General features: G+C 41.3%; 2 protein-coding genes across 3 annotated transcripts; one reads left to right on the top strand and one right to left on the bottom strand.

Moving 5' to 3' along the window:
• The first annotated feature begins 903 nt into the window (after positions 1 to 903).
• Positions 904 to 3149, top strand: LOC108619971 (uncharacterized). The gene has a single exon (XM_089475109.1). The coding sequence runs from the start codon at positions 2676 to 2678 to the stop codon at positions 2904 to 2906; it is 231 nt and encodes a 76-aa protein (XP_089331235.1). The 5' UTR covers positions 904 to 2675; the 3' UTR covers positions 2907 to 3149.
• A 2083-nt stretch (positions 3150 to 5232) lies between these two features.
• Ser7 (serine protease Ser7) lies at positions 5233 to 7257 on the bottom strand. 2 transcript variants are annotated; one of them, XM_018017144.2, is made up of 3 exons: positions 7030 to 7257; positions 6836 to 6978; positions 5233 to 6280 (listed from the first exon to the last, which is right to left on the bottom strand). In XM_018017144.2, exons 1-3 carry the CDS (start codon positions 7115 to 7117, stop codon positions 5285 to 5287), a joined length of 1227 nt encoding a protein of 408 aa, XP_017872633.1. In that variant the 5' UTR covers positions 7118 to 7257; the 3' UTR covers positions 5233 to 5284. The 2 variants fall into 2 exon arrangements, with proteins under 2 accessions (XP_017872633.1, XP_017872635.1); XM_018017146.2 differs by having other exon boundaries at positions 6836 to 6975; positions 7030 to 7256.
• Between the last annotated feature and the right edge of the window lie 13459 nt (positions 7258 to 20716).

Here is a 20716-nt window from a genome sequence, read left to right as displayed (position 1 = left end):
ATTGAAAATGGGAAATCAGGGTATAATGGTTTTGTTAAAAGTATGTAACAGGCAGAAGGAGGCGTGGCAGACCCCACAAAGTATATATATTCTTGATCAGGGCGACGAGCTGAGTCGATTTGGCCCTGTCCGTCTGTCTGTCCGTCCGTCCGTCCGTCCGTCCGTCCGTCTGTCCGTATGTATGAACGCGTCGATTTCAGAAGATATAAGAGCTAGAGACTTCAAATTTTTTTTAAAATGTCCGTAATTACAGCGCGCATATCAAGTTTATCATTAAAAATCGATAACTCATCCCGATCTTTTTTTATCGATAAAAAACCTTATCGAAAACCAGTTATAAAATTATATCTTCTACACCTTTGTTGCTAGAGTCTCAAAATTTTTAATGTATACTTATATGCAATTTATACAATTTCGGTTTTTGTTAAAATTTACCCCCCACCCTTAAATTCACCCCCTCACCCTCACTTTTGTAAAAAGCGTATTTCAAATACTAGAGACTTGTGCTTTGGCAATTACATGCATATCCATGTTATAATCATAATCTAAAAGTTTCATGAAGATCGTACGTCCACAAAAAAAGTTATTAAGCAATTAAGTTCTCATAGTAAGCGCTCACTGCCGCCCATGCGTGTTTATGCTTGTGTGTGTATATGTATGTAATTGTTTGTGTATGTGTGTGTGTGTGTATGTATGTGTGTGTATGTATGCCTGTGTGTGCGTGCGTGCGTGCGTGCGTGTGTGTGTGTGTGTGTGTGTGTGTGTGTGTGTGTGTGTGCGTGTTTCTTGTGTAAGCTGATAGACGCGAAAAATTATTGAAATAGCTATTACTCCAAGGGTTCAGGGGATCTCGTAGTCGAGTAGTCTCGACTAGAGCTTTCTTACTTGTTATTTTTATTTTACCAAAAATCGAAATTCTATAAAGTACATAAGAATCTACATTAAAATTTTGGCGACTCTATCGTTAAAGATGTACCAGATATAAATTTATTACTATTCTTCGATAATGTTTTTCATCGATAACAAAATAACAGAACAAGTTATCGATTTTTAACGCAAAGCTCGATATCCGCGTGGTATACACAGACATTTTACAAAAAAATTGAGGTCTCTAGCGCTTATATCTTCTGAAATCGACGCGTTCAACAATACTGACAGACGGACAGACCGACGGACGGACGGACGGACAGGCAGACTCAACTCAGATTTCCCATTGAAAATGAGTTCAGGGTATAAAAACAGATATGAAAAACATATAACACCGAAGAGGTTTTGAGCCCTCGTTATCTAACGCGACTTGCGTCGTCGTAAACATCGCCGCCACTACTTTGCTTGACCAGCTAGTAGCTAAAATAGAATAACTTCACAACAGAGAGTCATCTGACAAAACTATAGTAACAACTAGAAAATCCAGAAATCAATGGCAATTCTTAGAATATGCTAGAACGTTTCTGTCTGTACGCATAGAATAAACGGTGAATGTGGGCACATGTATGGGGAAATCGAACTAATCTTTAATTAGCTTGCAGCCGGTATCCAAAATATTAAAAAAATTAAAATTATGTAAATTATACTTGTAATTTAAAGATCTTATTTGCAAAGATGTACTAAATATAAATGATTTCTCAATATTCTCAATATTCATGCTCGGGTTGACAGCACTTGGGCTGCGAATGCGTATTCTGCAATCGGTAACGCCCGACTGCAACGTTCCTACTTTTTGTTGTTACAATATAAACAGAAGATCTAAGGGTTTACTTAGTATTTTAGGATCTCGTATTAAGTATCTAAGCAGTTCTATTCTATATATAATAATTGGTATCTAAACAGAGATCTGTTTTATTCTACATGGGTGTAATTAAACACGTCCGTTATATAATGAGATCACTTTTAACAATTTGTATTCATTATTTAGCATTTAATTCAGGCTGCGATCTATTGCAATCTTTTTTGTTATACCATTCTACTTAGGCTTGTTCCAGTTGATAGCCAGCCTTAGATCTGATAAGCATATTTCTGGTTACACATAGCAGAAACGAAACTGACGGGGAGGGGCTGGCGCTAGCAAAGCTTTCGATTGGCAAGTTTTGCAGTATATTTTCAGGCGTGAGCTGCAATTGCGAATAATTTGGTAGGAATATGGCCGGAAGTTTGATGTCACGGACCATGACGTAACCGATTTGTGGACGCAGCGCAACGCATTGTCGTGGAATTCGCCGAGTGAATTCCCGCACGCTTTCGTCACAGACTGTGTGTGCTGTTGTGAGTGGCAGGCGGCTGCCCATTACTAAGATACAAAAATAGAAGCGACTGGCCGCTGCCAGTTACAGTCCAGGGGCAACAAATGTGGTTTCCACTTGCTGGTATGTAGAGGAGCTCGCCAGCCCATGCCTATCGCGTATCTTATCAGCGAGCGGATCGTGTGGAATGCCCTTATCTAATCTGACAGCGGCGCATTAAGTATTGAAAACATCGACAGGGCAGCGTCGACTACAATTACGACTACAGCCACAACATCGACGATCGTACGCAGTCGTAGTCAGTCCAGCGTCGAAAGAATCTCGCACGCCCGGTCCGAACAAACAACGAAAATAAGCAAAGCCAAAGCCAAAGAAATAGCCAAAGCCAAAACCAAACCAAGTGAACTCTGCCATCTCGCCAATCCGCCGATCAACATGCAGCTGCAACGCCTGATTCTCGCCGTGGGATGTGTTCTCATATTGCTGCTAGGCCAGTGCAGCCAATCGACAGAGGCGCGTCGCCTTATCTTCTACAGTCCGCGCAGCAAGACGCTAACCGGCCAGCTGCTCATCTCCAGTCGGGTCAAGCGACCCTGTCCGGCGGGTAAAATGCGCGATCATCGCGATCGCTGTCGGCGCGCCGTGATCTTTGCGCGAAACAAGTGAAGTGAGTGGGACAGGGAAGAGTCGTCTTCTTCGGGTTATTATTATAATTTTTTTTTTTGTATTCGCTAGGCACTTACGATTTAATTTATTATAATTGTACTGTAGTATTTATACTATGTTTGTTTTTAGTATTTATTGATTATTGTAATTTATGCACATCCACGCAGTAGTATTAACAGTTGTAAGCTGTGTAATGCATGTAACGAACATGTAGACAAATAAACGATACCTATACCTCATAAAGATATGCACTTTTCCGGACTATATTCGACTATACAAGTATTCTATACAAGATTGTGAACAGTGATATTTGTGCTTCGATTAGAGATGCGAGACTACGAGTGTTTGCCAATGTTAAGGCTTGAAGATAGTGTAATCTTAACCAAAGACACATCTCTCTTATCTGGAAGTCGCTGTCGATATATGTGAAAACTTAATCATTCCGCCTCATCTCCCTTAGATCAAGATTCTAAAAATATCTGTAAATTAAGTGAAGCTCCTACAAAATAGATCTCTGTAAATTTAACAAGAGGTACTGAAACAATAAAAATCCAACTATGATCCAACGCGCAGTTTGCAGTATTTCTTAATTTTCTGAAAGACAAGTGAAGCTATTGTCGATGGGATGTAATCATGATCTGAGTGGACCAAACACTAGCCAGCGACGCTTAGACAACTACTCGGCTCATTACCCTGATTAACAGTGCTTTCTTTATTTTATCCGCGTGCATGCTTGTGTCCAGTATACCCTCTATTAGCTCATGATGAATGGGTAATGATAATAAAAGCCCATGTATATGTTTTATGAACAGTGCTGGGAGTGACTTGAAGCTGTCGTATGTTTGGCTGCGAGGTATTACCCTACAATGATTGGCAGCTCGCTGATGTCATCAAAACTTTCCATTAAATTGAATAATCTTCAGTTTTCAGCCAATCAACTGATGATTTGTTTGTTCTTTCCCTTTGCTGAATGTCCGCAGCTCGTATCTAAGTCATAGGCATAGTATTTAATTTAAGGCTGTTCTTTCTTCTAAGACAAAGACTCGTATTGATCGACTATTGAATTTGCAAGGGGCAAGGGGATCGATCTTATCGATGGCGTAGCAACGGAGAGCAGTTAACTCAATAAAGTCAGCTGGAGAAAGGAAATGATTAAATGGAAACAAAAACTTTGAATTCCCAGGGCTTTAACTTATTTTCGTTTATACACGAATTCAACAATATCTTTATAAAATTTATGGTATTTGTCTTGGGGTGTTATCTACGGAATGACCCCACACAGAAAAAGGTGTTTAGCCAAGGGCTTATCGACATTTAAGGTGTTCCACAAACCGGAAAACTAATTTCAGTCAATGCTTTTAGAGCAAAAACTATTCAAATTGAAAAATTTAATAAAGTCGCCCGATAAGATCGAACCGTAAATGTTTTCTCTGCGTGACAATCAATATATGCTCATAATTAAGGGAATAGGCGATTCGCAGTTGCTATAGGGAGTTTGTAGAATTATATTAACAAAACGCAGACCGTAGACCGTAAATCGAGTTAATGACGTCACAATCCTGTTAATTACACTCTGTCGTGTGTGTTTTACGCAATCTCTAGATCTATCAATCGTGACAAACGGCAATGCGCAGAAATTAAAATGTGTCCATTTTTAGTCGCGTTTTAGGTTCGTTTTCTGTTGGTGACATAATTTTGACTAAACTCATTGAAAATGATTATATAAGAGCTTACTTAATGCGTTTGCCTATGATATTGAGGCATCAAATTTGCATATTCAAATTATCGAAATGTTATACATTCACAAATGTACACGTGCGTGTCTGGATATATGAAAACTGCAGCTGGCACTAATAAATCTGTCGAAAATACGTAGAATTCTTGTATGCACAAAATAGTGAGAACTTGGGACAATAAGAAAACAAAACTTGTGAATCTTGAAAGTGTGGAAAATATATAACAAATATTATTGTCGGGTATAGCCGACTTTGCAAGTGCTAGTGGGTATACAAAAGTGTGTACCAATTGGCTTTTGTAGTTCATATAAGTCTTGTATTTAGAATATATTGGGAACTTAGAATAAAAATATATATAAAAAAAAAAAAAAAAAAAAAAAAAAATTGTGAATTGATAATTCGATCGAATATTATCTCTATAGAATGTCGAAACATGCTGAAAATATATAAGGAATATTTTAGTCGGCTGTAACTGCTTATGCAATGCTCGTTCAAGAAATCAAATATCGAAAATTGTATATTAGGTCAAGTCAATGTGCATGCTATGAACGAGTATCGGTAAACAGAATTGAGCTGATGAGAATAGTAAATTACTATGTATCTATTAGTATATATTAGTATAATAATCGGATCAACTATCACCTATGGGCCCGCTTTTGCTGCAGCATCGCTGTTGCTCTCAATGGTGTGCTCGATCCAGTCGACGTAGCTGCTGACTCTGGTGTAGACGCCTGGGAAGTCGGACACTCCGCAGTACCTTTTGCCATAGGATACGATGCCGGCCTGGTAGACGAAGCGGTCCCTCTGGGGCGAGTAGGCCTCGACGGTGAGCGGACCGCCCGAGTCGCCGGAGCAGGAGTCGACGTGAATGCCGCCCGAGGCGCAGAACTGGCCTTCGGAGAGCGTGTAGTCGTGTTTGCGCAAGGACGTGCGGCACTGCTCCTGCGGCTGCACGTAGAGCACGGCCTTGAGCTTGACCTCGCTCGGCTTGTTGTCGTGCTCGGTCAGACCCCAGCCGGAGACGTCCACAGCGCTGCCCACCAGCTGATCGGCGCGCGAGCCTCGCACGGGCGGCAGACACACTGGCTCCACGTGCGGCAGCTGGCTCCAGTCGACGGGCTGTGCGAGACGCAGCAGTGCGATGTCGTGGGTCAAGTTGGCCACGTCGAACTGCGGATGCACCAGCTGCCGATCGATGCTTGCTTGGATGTGGCGCGGCGCACACTCTCGCTGCCCGTTCCAGGCCGTTAGGCAGTCCGGGTCGCTAGTCTTGTTCCACTCGCCCAGCCGGGCGCCGGTCAGTCTTCGATGGGCGCCCACGAAGCTCTGGTGCACGCAGTGCGCTGCGGTGAGCAGCCAGCGCTGAGCGATGAACGAGGCGCCGCAGCTGTGCTGCTTCTGTCCGCCGGCGATCACTGTATACTCCAGCAGCGTGGTCCAGGGAAACTCCAGAAGACCCGTTATGTGGCCGCCGTACACCTTGAATGCAAATGAGGTGCCGCAATGCGGGTGCCTGGGCAGTTCATCGGGCGTGGCGGGTGCAGCTGGGAAGGTCCTTCCCTGTTCCACGGCTGATGAGTTCTTTTGCGAGCGACCCGCCAGCAAAGGCAACACGCTTTGCTCACGTGGACAACAAATCTGCAAGGGATAGATCAAATCGGGTGTGAATGGCCTTGACCTTGCCAATGCGGGCTTGCCCATCACATCAAGCTTTTGCTGTGTGGACCCTCTGTATCTGCCATAGATCGCATACTAGGTATAGCCTGTTGACAGTGATTAAAAGTGGCTTAGCTCGCCAGTTTGTTTCGGCAGTTCGTTGTGTCTATAGATAACCCTCAATAACTCTAGCTGTCACAGCTGCAGTGTGTTATTTTTGTGATCTGATTATCACCAATGGACTCGACTAATCCATCTCTACAATAAAGGCTGATATTCATATTTTCCAATTCTAGTTCGAGCCATCCACATATCAGCAATTACATTCATACGTTTACTCGTTTCTTCTTCTTGCTGTCAGTCAAGTGAATTGATGTCTCTCTTCCTATCCTTCCCCCCACTATCCATCGGATATTCACTTTTGTCCTTGTAGTGTTGTGTTGACTAATTTTTATCGACCTAGCCATATCATGTATATTACATAGATGCTACTAGTTTCTGCCTTCCGCTGTCTGTCTCTCTCGACACTGAACTCACCAACTCAGGGCGCTGCTGTGAGCGACAAACACTTTTGACAACCGCCTTTAGCAAGTTCACATCGTAGAAATCACAATTGCTGCTGTAGACACAACGTCCGGAGCCGTAGTTCTCCGTATTGCAGTTTCCGAAGTAGACCTCTGCTAATTGGATAAGAGTTGTATGACTGCATATTCCCAGGCTGATCTACTCACTACTCGCGCTGTTTGTTTCAATCTGCTGTGCCCTCAGCTGGGCGGCCGCCAGCAGCAGTGTCAGCGACAGCAGCGCATGTGACGTCATCGATGGGTGATTGCAGCTAACCACAATTCCGGAGCTGATACTAGAGCTTGATTGAGCTCAGCGATTGAATTGCGCTAAATCAACTATTCACAGCAGAGCTGGCAAACCGACTCAAAGCCAACGCGAATGGAGCTGACCTCCGAGTGGCTGGCTTCAGATTTTGTTTCTCTCTGCCTCTCTCACTGATTAGCAATTGCACTAACTCATTTTCAATTGAAAAAACCAGCTTAGGCGTTTGATTTCTACGGACTTACACTGCAATTAAGCAAGATGGCTTTGATCGGTAAAAGGTGCAAAGCTCACACGAACCTAAACTTATTCCATTATATGTGTATGTACATAGTGCAATTCGCATTATGTAAGAAGTTCTCTTGCGAGAAAGATTCATGTCGCAATTACATCAAGCTGTTGTTACCAAGGTAGTTGTAGCCAAGGTTAATCACGTTTGAAATTAAACAATCTCATAATGTTTATATAAGTGTAATTACATAAGTTAATCACCTCTCTCGCTCTCTTTTCGGCTATAACATATTTCCGATTGGCTTTAATAGGGGATCTACAATTAGCTGACATAGCATCAAATTTATTGACATAAAAGTTCACTTTGTTTGAGATTTAGCTAAAAATGTTTTCACATATAAGTTAAGCTTTGTGTTGGCTTTACACTTGAGATATACTTAAACATTTTCCATATTTTTTATGTTTTATATTTTACAAGCTCTTTTCGACATTATAAAATGGTAATACTTATATACTTATATAATACGCAATCTGAAGAATAATTAATTAATCGAAATATAATTATTGACAATCATGTCAAACAAGTTCTCTAAACATTGAACTATCTCTCCCATACTCACAAACAAGTGCCTTTTTTAACATCTCATTCTATATTCCAATACAAGTTGCTGCATAGCAATAGCAAACTAGAAAAGCATTCAATCAAACCTTAAACTAAGTTTAGTTTTCCATTTTTATATATACTAGAAAAAAAGCTCTCGGCGAGACTGCTCGACTAAGAGATCTCCCGAATCTTTCTGAGCTGATATCCAATAATTCGTTGCGTCTCTTCATACGCATCCATCCACACACCATGGTAAAAAAAAAAAAAAACAAAGAGCTTAACAGATGGAACATGACCACCAAAATATATATGTATACATTATGCCATTGCCACGCGTCCTTCTGCCTCTCAAAAAAAAAAAAAAAAAAAAAAAAAAAAAAAAAAACAGTATACCCTGATTTTCAATTTTCAATTGGTTGGAGGTATTACAAAATATTGCAACGACAATCTAAGTAGGTTTAAATAGGCTGAACAGACAGCAAGATAGCAAATTGTTGGAGTAACTTAGTGAATAGTTTCATCAAGCAAATAAATATGTATTTGTATTACAAGGGTTAAAGCAAGAATATGGTTCTAACGGTAATCTCATTTGCGTCTCTTAACTCTATAATATTCATGATTTTACCTTTGAGCCGAAAGCGTTACGACTATCCTAAACGCCCGAGCTTAGAGACTGAAGAAAGCAACAGAGTTCAGTTACTTTGAGTTAAAAATGTATGTTTATTTGTTAGGAGAATATTCCTAGTTGGTAGAATTTCTTATATATGTACATATAAGAGTCGATCAGCTCCGCTAAATAGGCATACATCTCAAGCATGATGAATGTACAGCATTTCAAGCACTGAGCGCACTATAGACAAGAGAGACATTTTCACACAGGGAAACATATAAAATTAGTATTACTACATTTAACTAATGTTTAAATTCCAAAGTTTCTTTGCAAGGAATGTATAAGAGGGTGGTGTAATGAAGTTTTTGAAACTCACAAATAAAATAATAGTACATTAGATTTATTTACCGAGAAACAAGAAGAGAACTTAACATCCGTAATCCCTTGTAATCCTACTTAGGCAATCGCTTGTCATAGCCTACTGCAGACACCTGGAACAGGGTATACGAGCCGAATATTCAATTTGGACAGCGATTTGTAATCATTCGGTCAGAACGGCTGTTTGCTCGTAGCCTGAAAACTCGCCAAGTAGTTGTTATTTGACTGCAGAGCTGCACAGAGCGGCCCGCAGCAGTTCGCCGGAATAATATAAATATTGCCGTTATGCGACGCAACTAGAGAAACGCAATTGTTACAGCCATTGCAGAGAAGGCTTCCCTACACATTATATGTATGCGAGTCAATCGTTGATAAGATATTGCTGATAAAAATGGCATATAGTATATGAGCTGAATTGGGAAAGATATATACATATGTATATACACATACATAGGTTTGATTTATAACTAATTCTTTCTATGGAGCTACAGAGCTAGTCTATGATATCGTTTTGTTTCTTTGGCACAGCGAAGTCAATAAATTACAGAATTTTATCGACAGCGATTGCGATTTATTAATTTTAAGTGCTACTCAGATGTCCGTCCATTCGTCCGTCCGACCGTTTGACCGTACTTATAACGGCCTTATCTATCCTTATAGCCGTATGTGCATATATCCCTCCGTCCATCTACTTGTTCGCCCGCCCGCCCGTCCGTCTGCCAGTCCATCTGTCTATCTCCCCGTCCTTATATCTGTACGTTCATCCGTCTCTCCATACGGCCGTCTGTTTGTCTTTATCGCCGTATGTCCTTCTATCCGTCCACCCCATACGTCTGTCTGTTTGTCTGTCTGTCTTCATCTCCATTCACCGTCCATCTGTCTGTCTATGTGAACGCTGTGATCTCGTATTGCTATGCATTCGTAAAAGAACCTAAGAACTCCAGGTATCTCCTAGTCGAGCAGACCCGACTAAAGCACTCTTAGTTATTATTTATCCTCAAAGCGTTTCATTTATTACAAGTCAAGCCAGGAGTATTATGGTCGGCCATCAAACTTATTTCAATTGCTGTAAGATCTACGGCTTTGCAAATGGCGCAAACTGTTAAAAATATAAGTTTTCGTTTAGCCCTCAAGAAGTATTCATTAACCACAAATGCTCGGCGAGCAGCGACCTCAAGAAATAAATATAAATACAAAAAAAAAAATAAATAAAATAAAAAATAAAATAAAATAAATAAAGGCGATTGCTAGCCGAAAATTTCATAAAGCTGACTGCCGAGCAGACAGAGCCAACTGGATGATGATGCTGGGCGTGGCTGGGATGTGGGCGGATGGTCGGGTGTGCGGATGGGTAGGTCTCTACAGTTTGGTCGACTCGTTCAACAGGCCCAAAGCTAAATCTACAAAAATGTCACAGAAAAACCGCATAGAACACAAAAGTTTAAACTTTTGCAGTGGGCGTAGCAGCTGCTTTGCCTTTTATTTGGGCTACAAGCTGCGCTCCATTTCGTTTTTTGTATGCTGTATTGCGGGGGGCCGAGGAGCAGCAACTCAAGGGGAGCTGACTGAGCACACAGACGCGGCGGAGCCCAGCGTCTTTGCATAAATGCAAAATATATGCAAAGCTCAAACTGTGCGAGCCATGAAAATCTGATGCCAACCGAAAGCAACTGTCTGCGTGAGCCCTAAGCGGGTTACAGGAGGATACGGAGGATGCAGGTTTCAAGGCGGCCACGTGCTGGTCAATGGGTGTGTGTGTGGGTGTGTGACATGTTCGCCTGCAAGACTTGAGACATAAATGCGGCAGTTGCATTGTCACAACAACAACAATGCGAGTAGCAATCACAATCACAGTTGCGACTGTGCGAGCAACGAAACTTAAGAGCGCGAACAGAAAGAGTTTAAAAAAAATTACCATAAAATTTTGGTCTAGCAATAACTTCTAGCTTTGATAGCCTATTCACTTGGAATAAAGCTGAAATGCTTGTATCAGATTTTCTTTCAAATTAACATATATCGAGTGTGGTATCGAGTATATCCTTTGATAGCATTCCTGGTTTTATTTCTGATTTGAGTATACGCACTTCTTGCTCACCCAACTGTTAATGCTTTGATAGCTCCTCTGTGGAGTTTGCAATTCTTTCACATCTCCATGTATCGATATCGATAATTCTTATGCCCGTTTAGTTGGCCTGATAGCGGTAGCAGTGCCTTCCATTCCGATGACCAGCTCGGGTCGACACGGCGCGCGAGGGGCGCCAGCAATTGCTGGCGGACAAGATGAAACGGAAGTTTTTGTGCGCCGGCAGTCGACGGCGACGTCGTTGGTATTGCTTTTCCTGTTGGCTGTTTCGTTTTTATTTGACAGTGCAAAACTTTGTCTGGAGCCCGACTTTTATGTGGCTCAAAGGCAGGCCCTGGGCTGCGGGCAAAGGTGGCAGGCCCCGGGCGGCGGGCGGCGGGTGACGGGTGGCTGGCCGAGGGTCCATTGTACAGCCTGAATGCCCGCTGCGGCCAGGAAGAGGCATTGCATAACTTGAAGCAGCTGCTGCTGCAGCACCCGGAGCTCGCACAAGTATCTGTTGCAATGTCACCAACTTGCAATGCGCTGGCCCGCCCGCCTCGCGGGGCAAACGATAATGAATAATGCTGGCTGGCGATAATGTTGGCGCCTGTTTGGCTTCGGGTTCCGTCAGCAGCAATTCTGCTCATCGCTGTCAGTGGACCAAGCGCTGCCCTAACTGCACCGCCACCTCCACCACCACCTCCACCGCCACCTGCTGCCCAGCCTAATACAAGTCAACGGTGGCGAGTGCTGATAAAATGCCCTGTGGCCGTTGTTGAATTTCCATGCACAATGCTCTTTCGCATCGGACTTGGACTTTGCCTTTTTACCATTGATTCAATGTTATGAATAACTTTTCAAAAATAACGCCACTGCCCCTCCGCAGCAGCGCCGGCAAAAGTTTACAGTTTTTAATTGAAATTTCAAGCCGTTTCTCCTGCCAGCAGCCCGGCAGGTGGCTGCGACAAGAATTATGTTGCCGAGGCGGCGGGGCTGGAATTAGTAACTGATGCCCAAGCCCCAGCTCCAACCTCAGCCTCAGCCTCAGCCTCTGCCTCAGCCCCTGCCTCAGCAGTTGCAGTCTTGCGCTGCGCTGCTCCCAAAAAGAAATCGTTTTTTCATTTTTTCCCACCAGCACACCACAAATGCAATCGAGCAGAGCGCGCCAGGTACATACATACATATGTATATATACCATTATGTACATAAATATACATAGGTATGTGTGTGTGTGTGAATTCAGTTGTGCTCATGCAAATCGTAGTGCTGCATTCCAAATGCAACGCACTTTTCCCGTTGTATACAAAAAAAAAAAAAAAAAATAAAAAATAAATTTGTATGTGGAATAGAAGGTATTGAAGAAATTTACGTAAAATACCGTTTCTTTCGATTCAGAATTCATTTGTTTTTGCCAATTTCATAGAAAGATATATTCAAAATAGGCTGTCCCCAGAAATAGTAGGGCTAAATGTGTAAAAATTTAGATACAATACATACTTATACATACATACATAGTAAATTGGAAAATAATTGACATAACTGCAATTGGGCCCAATTGGATAAAACTTTGCTCCCGCTTTATGCTTATGCCTGGAACTCAAGTAAAATGGCAAACTTTAGGTGGAACACGCAAATGGATTTTTAGTTGTATAATTTTATCATTTATATAATTTTTGTCATTTTCTAAGAGGGAGCCTGAGTTAACGTAGCTGTCAAATTTGGATGCTTCTGCTGCAAGACTTTGACTTGCATCCCAACAGTGAATAAAAATTATTGTTGGATAACCCTCAATAACTTAAATATTCAATTTGAAAGCTTCTAGCTCTAATATAATATATGTATAATCTTTCGTAGTGTGCTGCAATAGCCGCAATATCTTTATGATCTTAACCTTGATATGCGATCATTTTTGATCAGCAATAATTTTAAATTTAAATATCGAATATTGCTCAGGACAGGCATAATTTGAAAAAGCACTATGTGTTCAGATACCAAACACAATTAACAAATATCAACATTCTAGCATTCCAAATTGCCCCTAGTAGACGTATCGGGAAAAACTTGACACTTTATCGGACATAGATATACAAGAGCATATGTTCAAAATTTCAAGTTTCTAGTTTCATTGGGGGCGAAAAGGATAAAATGCATACAAACGGACGGAACGACAACAAAACAGTTCACGAACTTAATATATGTAGTTTGTATACCTTCGGCAGCAATGTATATATGAAAGTTAATATGATTTATGTTATTATTATTACAATATCAAAATTTGAAGAGTTCAAATATTTTGCGATTTCTTTAAGCAGAATTATTAAACAGAATTTTTTAATTCCACAATATGCTTGTGTATTCTTATCTTATCAGAAATAATCTTTAATCATATGTGCTGAACGCTCATGTAGCTGGAGATTTGCTCCTGAAACATCATATAAACCTGTTAACCTATATAATGAATTGACCAAAAATTATAGTTAAACATTCTTTTCGGCTTTAGGGAAAATGTTCAATAGTCAAAACTTACGAAACACAACGTAAGCTACAACAATAGACATCAATTATCAGATGAAAAATCGATTAAATAAAAAGTCGACAATCAGTTCAAGTGCATCGTAGATTGCTTTGGATTCTTCTTGAGATATTCGGCATATTTCAGATCATAATGTTTTCCAAATGCATCGACCAGCTATTGTATATACTGAATCTATAATAAGGAATATGCAATCATTTTACTGATATTTTTGTGAACCCAGCTGTAAATAGATTAATTAATTTTGTGGTCCACTCATTAGCGAGGTGACTGTTGAGTACTTAATACAGTTATTCACACTTGCTCCACTAAATAATAAATTATTTCCTGTCGCCAAAGACCTCCTGCTGTCAGCCCAGATACAGCTTCAATGCATTCTCAAATAGTCTCGACTGACTGCAGTTTGCCATTGCTTTGCATTGCAATTACACAGTCCTCTTAATTAACTTTCCCATGAAACAGACACGAAATACATGACAGCGACTTTTGCCACTGGCGCTATAAGAGCGTGTCAAAGGTTAAATTGAAATTGCGCTACCTTTTTGGGCTTTGAACAACAGAATAGCTCGGTACAATGTGAGCACAACAGATTGTTCATGAGTGATTGCATAACTGAGCAGAGAGCTGCATTCATAGTCTGTCTGCACAGTTCACTAATCACTGAATGAGCTCAGTATTTCATTCGAATTCGAATGACCCGCTCAAGAGACTATGCACTGAGCGAAATTGAGGCTGCTGTGCGTTAAATCGGCGCGAAATTCATTCAAATTACAGCTAAATTAGCCTTATCACGCATAAGTGATTCCTCACCGACAGACACTCGTTGGCTCGGCACCCGCCTTTTCGAGCAGTGCACGCCCGATGATTCTGCTCTCCTTTCTTTCTTTCTCCTGCTCCTTCTCTTTGTCTGCGCTACTTCGCCGAGACGACAGGGCACACGCGTGCTGGGGGCTAACCATGCCTGGCGCATAAACATGTTATATTTATGCTTCAGTTCACAAAGCCAAAAGCACACGATAATTCACAACTTCATCGAGTACGTATGAGCGTGCATGCGTGTGTGTGTGCGTGTGTGTGCAGAACAGCGCCATCAAGGGAGCATCAAGACGGGGCCGTCTAAATCGTTTAATCGAAAAAGAGCTGGAAAAATTTTATCGCACGCTAATCACAAATCGCAAATCGGAAATGCGATTATTTTTGTTAACACACGCTCACACGTGCACTCCAGTAGTCGCTCACACACATGACCCCCCTCACGCACGCCAAAGGCTCGCGGTTACTCTTGAGTAGGCAGTGGCTTAGCTGAAAGGGGCTAAGATGGGACTACGACGGATCAAGAGCCAAGAGGCTCAATCAGAAATTGTAAATTGAAACTCTAGTAGTAAGTCCTGTTGACCATTATTCAATTTTATAGCATTTTCATATTAGATTGATCTATATCTTCTTATTGGGTAATCATCGATATGAATACTAAAAGCTTTTATTGGGATTGCTAAGGTTAAACTCCTTGAAAAAAACAGACGAATAGAAGTAATGTGTGTAAAGGGAAAAAGGAGGCGTCGTCTACCTTATGATATTTATAGAGTTTTGAACTGACCAACGAGTGGATCTCCAACTACTCAACTTTAAGGACACTAGAACTCATTTCACTTCTTGATATAGTTCATATACTATCAGCTTGTATTTAATTGAATCGCTTCCATTCAGATTTAGAATCAAATACGGGTTGATATTCATATTCATATATATATTCATATTCAAACTCACATTCATATTGATATTCATATTCATTTACATATTCAGATCCCCAATCAGATTCATTTTGAGATTCATATTCAGATTTATATTCATATTCATATTCATATTCAGATTCACAATAATATTCATATTACCTTCAGATTCCTATTCAGATTCACACTTATATTCACAATGACATTCACATTCAGGTTGAGATTCCTTCTCACATTCAATCACATTCACATTCGGACTCACATTCTGATTCACATTCATATTCATTCAAATTCGGACTCACATTCATACTCACATTCACAGTCACATTCTTATTCAGATTCATTTTCAGATTCACATTTTCATTCACATTCAGATTCATATTCAGACTGACATTCAAATGCACATTCAGATTCACATACAGACTCACTTTCACATTTGCATGCATATTCACATTTATATTCATATTCTTATTCACATTCATATTCATATTCAATCACTATAACTATATTTTCTGTTATTTATCTCGAGTTGAACTGAGATTCCTTTCTGTCGCGCCCTTGAACTGAATGAAAATAAAAAAAAGTAAATAAAAAAAAATTTAAAAAAAAAAAAAAAAAAAAAACATGGACGCACACATCGCATTTCAATTGTCAACAATGTGCTTTGCGCCGTACAGTGCCTAATGTGAATGCATCAGCATGGAGCCCAGCTGAGTCGAGCCGAGCCGAGCCGTGCAGAGGGGAGCGGAGCGGTGCCAGTAGCTGCTTTATGCCATTGTTCCCATGCTCCCGGCCCGGTCTTATAAATGAGGGGGATAACGCACATCATGCGCGTACTTTTTGTTTGCGCTGTGCATAAAACGCGAATCCCAAAATTGATTTCTTTTCTATTTAAATAGACGTCGCCCTGGCCACCCACCCCCGGCGCCAGCCCCATTCGGGAGCCATATTGCGGCGTTAAAAGTCGCTCGTACGGGTGTCTTTGGCACACGTCAAACGGCAATTGTATAGGCAGTTAAAGTAAAACGACGACGCGTCGACGAGGCGAACGACGGGAAATAAATACCCCAAATAAACAGTGGAGTACGTGTGTAACGAATGTTGTATTTCCCCCTCCCCCTCTACTTCATCCACATTTCTTTTTCGCATTTTCCTTTTTATACGTCGTCTAAAATTCAGACCAAAATGAGGCAGAAACGAAAATCAGAAGTGAGGCAGAGCTCATTAAACGGGCTCGCTCTCAGTATGTGGGATACCAACTAACTAGTTAGGTTAGTTACCTTTGAGTGTGTGTGCATGTCCCATAAATAATGATTCAGAAAACATAATTTGATTCTTTAATCCGTCATCTATGTTTAAAGATATATGCCTCCATATGCTTCTCTGCGCTCTAGTCAAGATGATATTGAACGAATTACCAATCTCTAATCAGTTTAAGTCCACGGACAGTTACTCTGGGAACAAGGAACTCTCCAGTAAAGTCACTGCGTGTCTGGTAAGTCACCCAGACTCAATTAGGAACCAATTAGCAGCTGATTGTGGATGTTACATTTATTGGCATAAAATTTAGCTTGACTACTATTGCATCATTGACTAACATTTTGCTGCTTTCCATAAACTCCTAATATTCGTCAGTTACTTCTTCAAAATACTTCCCAATTCTAGACAACTGTATTGTATTTAAACTTATTTCAAATCGTATCTGTTGATTATTGTCCGAGCATATCTATTGCTTGTGCTTGATTTGGCAACTTAGGTCTTATCTCAGGGAGCACAAGAAGCTCGAATAAGAGTGATCTAGTTGAGACTGCTCGACTAGGAGGTATCCTGAACCCTTCATGCATACCCATGCGCATAGGCACGCGCTCTGCTAACTGCGCGACTGCAATATGGGCTATATTTTGAGAACTTATTCCTGGAATAAATCCTCTTTTATAAATCAAACTTTCAACACATAATAACAACGATTGTGTGTATCTGTCAAAGCACAAGTCTTTAGTATTTGAAATACTATTTTTTTCAAATTTGGGGTATAAGGAACATGGTATGCAAAATTCATAAATTACAAATTCTTTGTATGTATTACATGACTCTACATAATAAATCGAAGTCTTTAACTATAAGAATACTTCAATTAAACTTAAATAAGGAAGTAAAATTATCGATTATAATCGATAACAAATGCATAGAATGAGTTATCGAAGAAAGTTGATAAGCTTGTATGTATATGAGGATACATGTGAAGCTTCAGTTATATAGCTTTTGTGACTTGGGTGCTCTCGGCGCTCATATGGATGCACGGACGCGCAGACGAAAGGAGGGAGAGATTGATGATGATGATACAGGCGGATATTACCATATCGACTTAGCTCGTTGCCCTGATTAAGAATATACTACTACAACGTGTTACATACATATCCAGAAAATTATTATACCCTGATTTCCAATTTTCAGTGTGTTAATAAATAGATAAATAGAGAGCACATGAGAGTGGAAAAGCCGTAGCATTGAATTGTAAATGATAGCTAAATAATGGCAGGTGGATATAATACAGATACAGAAGAGTCCGTGGGAATACGCTGCCTATTCGCCATTGTCATGTCTCAAGTTCTGCGTAATTCTGAAAAAGGTGAGTTTCTGTTTAAGAACTTTGACAAAGTCTCTGCTGTTTGGTTGCGTATTTCAGCAGTTGCTCGTGAAAAATTATTTTAGAGTCTCAAAACTTGGAATTACATCAAAGCAACGACTTCAAGCTGTTGAAATTAGGACACAGAATTTTCTTCTATTGGTTGGTTAAATAAGCCGACTTCTGGCCGTTAGACATATCTGCGCCCAATGAGGCATGGCAAAATGGATCTGAATATATAGCGTTTTCCACAGATTCCTGAGTTTGGGTAGTGAAAGAGTATCCTGCAGTCGGTAACGCCCGGCTGCAATGCTCTGTATTTTTCTGCTTTTTGCTTGCTGCATCGCGATAGCTCCGTTTGTCAATCGAGCAATTGTAATCAAAGGCAGGAAATTTAAACAGCCGCAAAGCAGGAATTCCCATAAATTGTGAGAGAATGAGAACTGAGTAAAACAAGCTGTGAATTGAGCAGCTCTCAATATCGAATCGATGAAAGATTGCAAGTGAATACAATTATGGAGAGTAGACTATAAATATAACATAATTGTCATTTAAAGAAGCTGTAGGAGTCAAGGGAACACATTGCAGTATTTTCTGGATTAAAAAAAAAGTTCGCTAGTCTAAGCTAAGACATTCTCCATTGATAGCAACACTTCGCGTTAGCCTTAACAGCTTAGCAGCTTCGCTTTTGGCTCTCGCTTCATCTCTGCTATTTCGAACACCGTTTGACTTATAGCCTAGCCATTTTTAAGTGCAATTCAGGCGAATTCTTAGCCCTCGATGGGAACTCGACTGTGACGTTTTTGCCTCTAATTGTCGCACGCACTCCCACACCCACACCCACAGCCACACACATACATCGATTATCCGTGGAGTTGATGAGTCTCGGGCGCGACTTACGCGACAAAGTTGATCGCCTCGGCTGATGCCTTTGGCAAATAAACACAGCAAGCGATTAACACGCACGCACCAAATATTTGGGAATGGAGGTGAGGATGGCGCTCTGACAGTGGCTTAAGGCGTTTTTTGTTTTTGGGTCGGGGCGGGAGGTCTTTGGGGCTGTGGCGCAGGCAGGAACGTGGCGCGACAAAGGTGACGACGATTACTTTTGTTTGGTTTTGTTTTACTTTGCCTGCTCATTGACTTTGTCATATGTGAGTTGTTATTGTTTACCGAGGTGTGGCTGGGCTGCAGTCGACCCACTCCCACTCCCTCTCTCTCTCTCTCACTCTAACTCTTACTCTCTCTCGTGACCTTTGCCACCCTGACACTTGCGTGTCAACTTTTTTTTACCATTACCATTATTTTGAAGACTACCGAAGGGTATAACCACTTCGACAGTGGATGTGTAACGCCTTAGGAGTCCCCGAGTGAATTGGATGGGATAATTGGGGAACCACCCATAGAGTCTTCGCTTAAACATACTCTACTATTGCATTGAACTAGGGTATCTGAGCGTCAGCTCTGATACATTCACTTGAGTGCCCTTCCTCTCCCTTCTCTTTTAATGGTACGTCGGAAAAGGAGCATAAAAAATGTGCTAAGGCGACAATGGCAATTAACATGCAACAGCAGCTGCCACGCCCATCGTTGCGTTAGCGTAAGCTGTTTATGCGACAATTCGTTAGGTATTTTGACTATGGATAGGAAATAGCGCCTTTTGGCGGCGGGCTCAGTGTCCTTGAGAGGAAGACTGTAATCAAATTTTATGCCAGACACTTGAGCCAACGAGTCAGGCGTCTCTCCGGCTTGCCGGGTGCGCTGGCATTGGCTCGCATTTGCAACTGCATAAAAGCCAATTTGCCATACCTGCAAATAGCTGTGCGTGACAATTTATTACCACAGCGCACACGATTTGTGCATCAATTGCGAGACAATCTATACACCAGCTGGAGCTGGAGCAGGAGCAGGAGCAGGAGCAGGAGCTGGAGCTGGAGCTGGGACTGTGACTGTGACGGGCACTAGAGACGGGGGTCGATGCCAAGGATAGTGCCTAGGCACAGCCATTTTAGCTTTGCTCTCCTCCATGATTATTATAAACGCTCTCCAGACACATGAGCTATGCAACTAAGACGTGGCCGTGCCAGCACCTGTCGAAGCTGCACCAGCAGCAGCAGTAGCAGCAGCAGCAGCCAGGTTCCCTTTCATAGTTTGCCACGCATTCCGTATCATGGCCCACTGGCCTGCCGGGCGGAAAAATAAAATAAAAAATGAAAGAGGATGAGGAAGAGGAAGACGAGGGGGTAGACGCTGTGGCCGAGGGAAAACGATGGCGAGAAGGCGCCGCAAAGGGGGTGTCTATATGAAAAAACCAAAACTAATATTTTAGCGCCATAAATCATAAAATGAAATAGAAATGGCTGTAGCCACAATTCTTCCCCGAGTGCGCTGCGACCGAGGGAGTGAAAAGAGCGTTCAGGTAAAGTACTTAAAATAAACAACTGGGAATGGAAAATGAAAGGCACGGGCCAAAAGACTTTTTACCTTGCCAGCACAAAGGTGAAACAGAAACCAGCTGGAGGAGCTGCTTACATATGGAATGAGATAGAAATTTAACACTGCATTCGAATGATGAATGCAATAGTAGTTTTTATAGTTCAGCGAGTAAATGATATATTAGTTGGCCTTCTACAAATTATTTGCCAAGTTAAAGATCTGCAAAAATGCGTTAAGAAAATACATTCAATTTTTATACCCTGAACCCATTGAAAATGGGAAATCAGGGTATAATGGTTTTGTGAAAAGTATGTAACAGGCAGAAGGAATCATCGCAGACCCCATAAAGTATATATATTCTTGATCAGGACGACGAG

This window comes from Drosophila arizonae, chromosome X (assembly GCF_054131065.1).
Source record: "Drosophila arizonae isolate 15081-1271.41 chromosome X, UAZ_ARI_1.0, whole genome shotgun sequence".
Lineage (NCBI taxonomy): Eukaryota > Metazoa > Arthropoda > Insecta > Diptera > Drosophilidae > Drosophila > Drosophila arizonae.
This window is presented reverse-complemented; position numbering and strand designations above follow the sequence as displayed.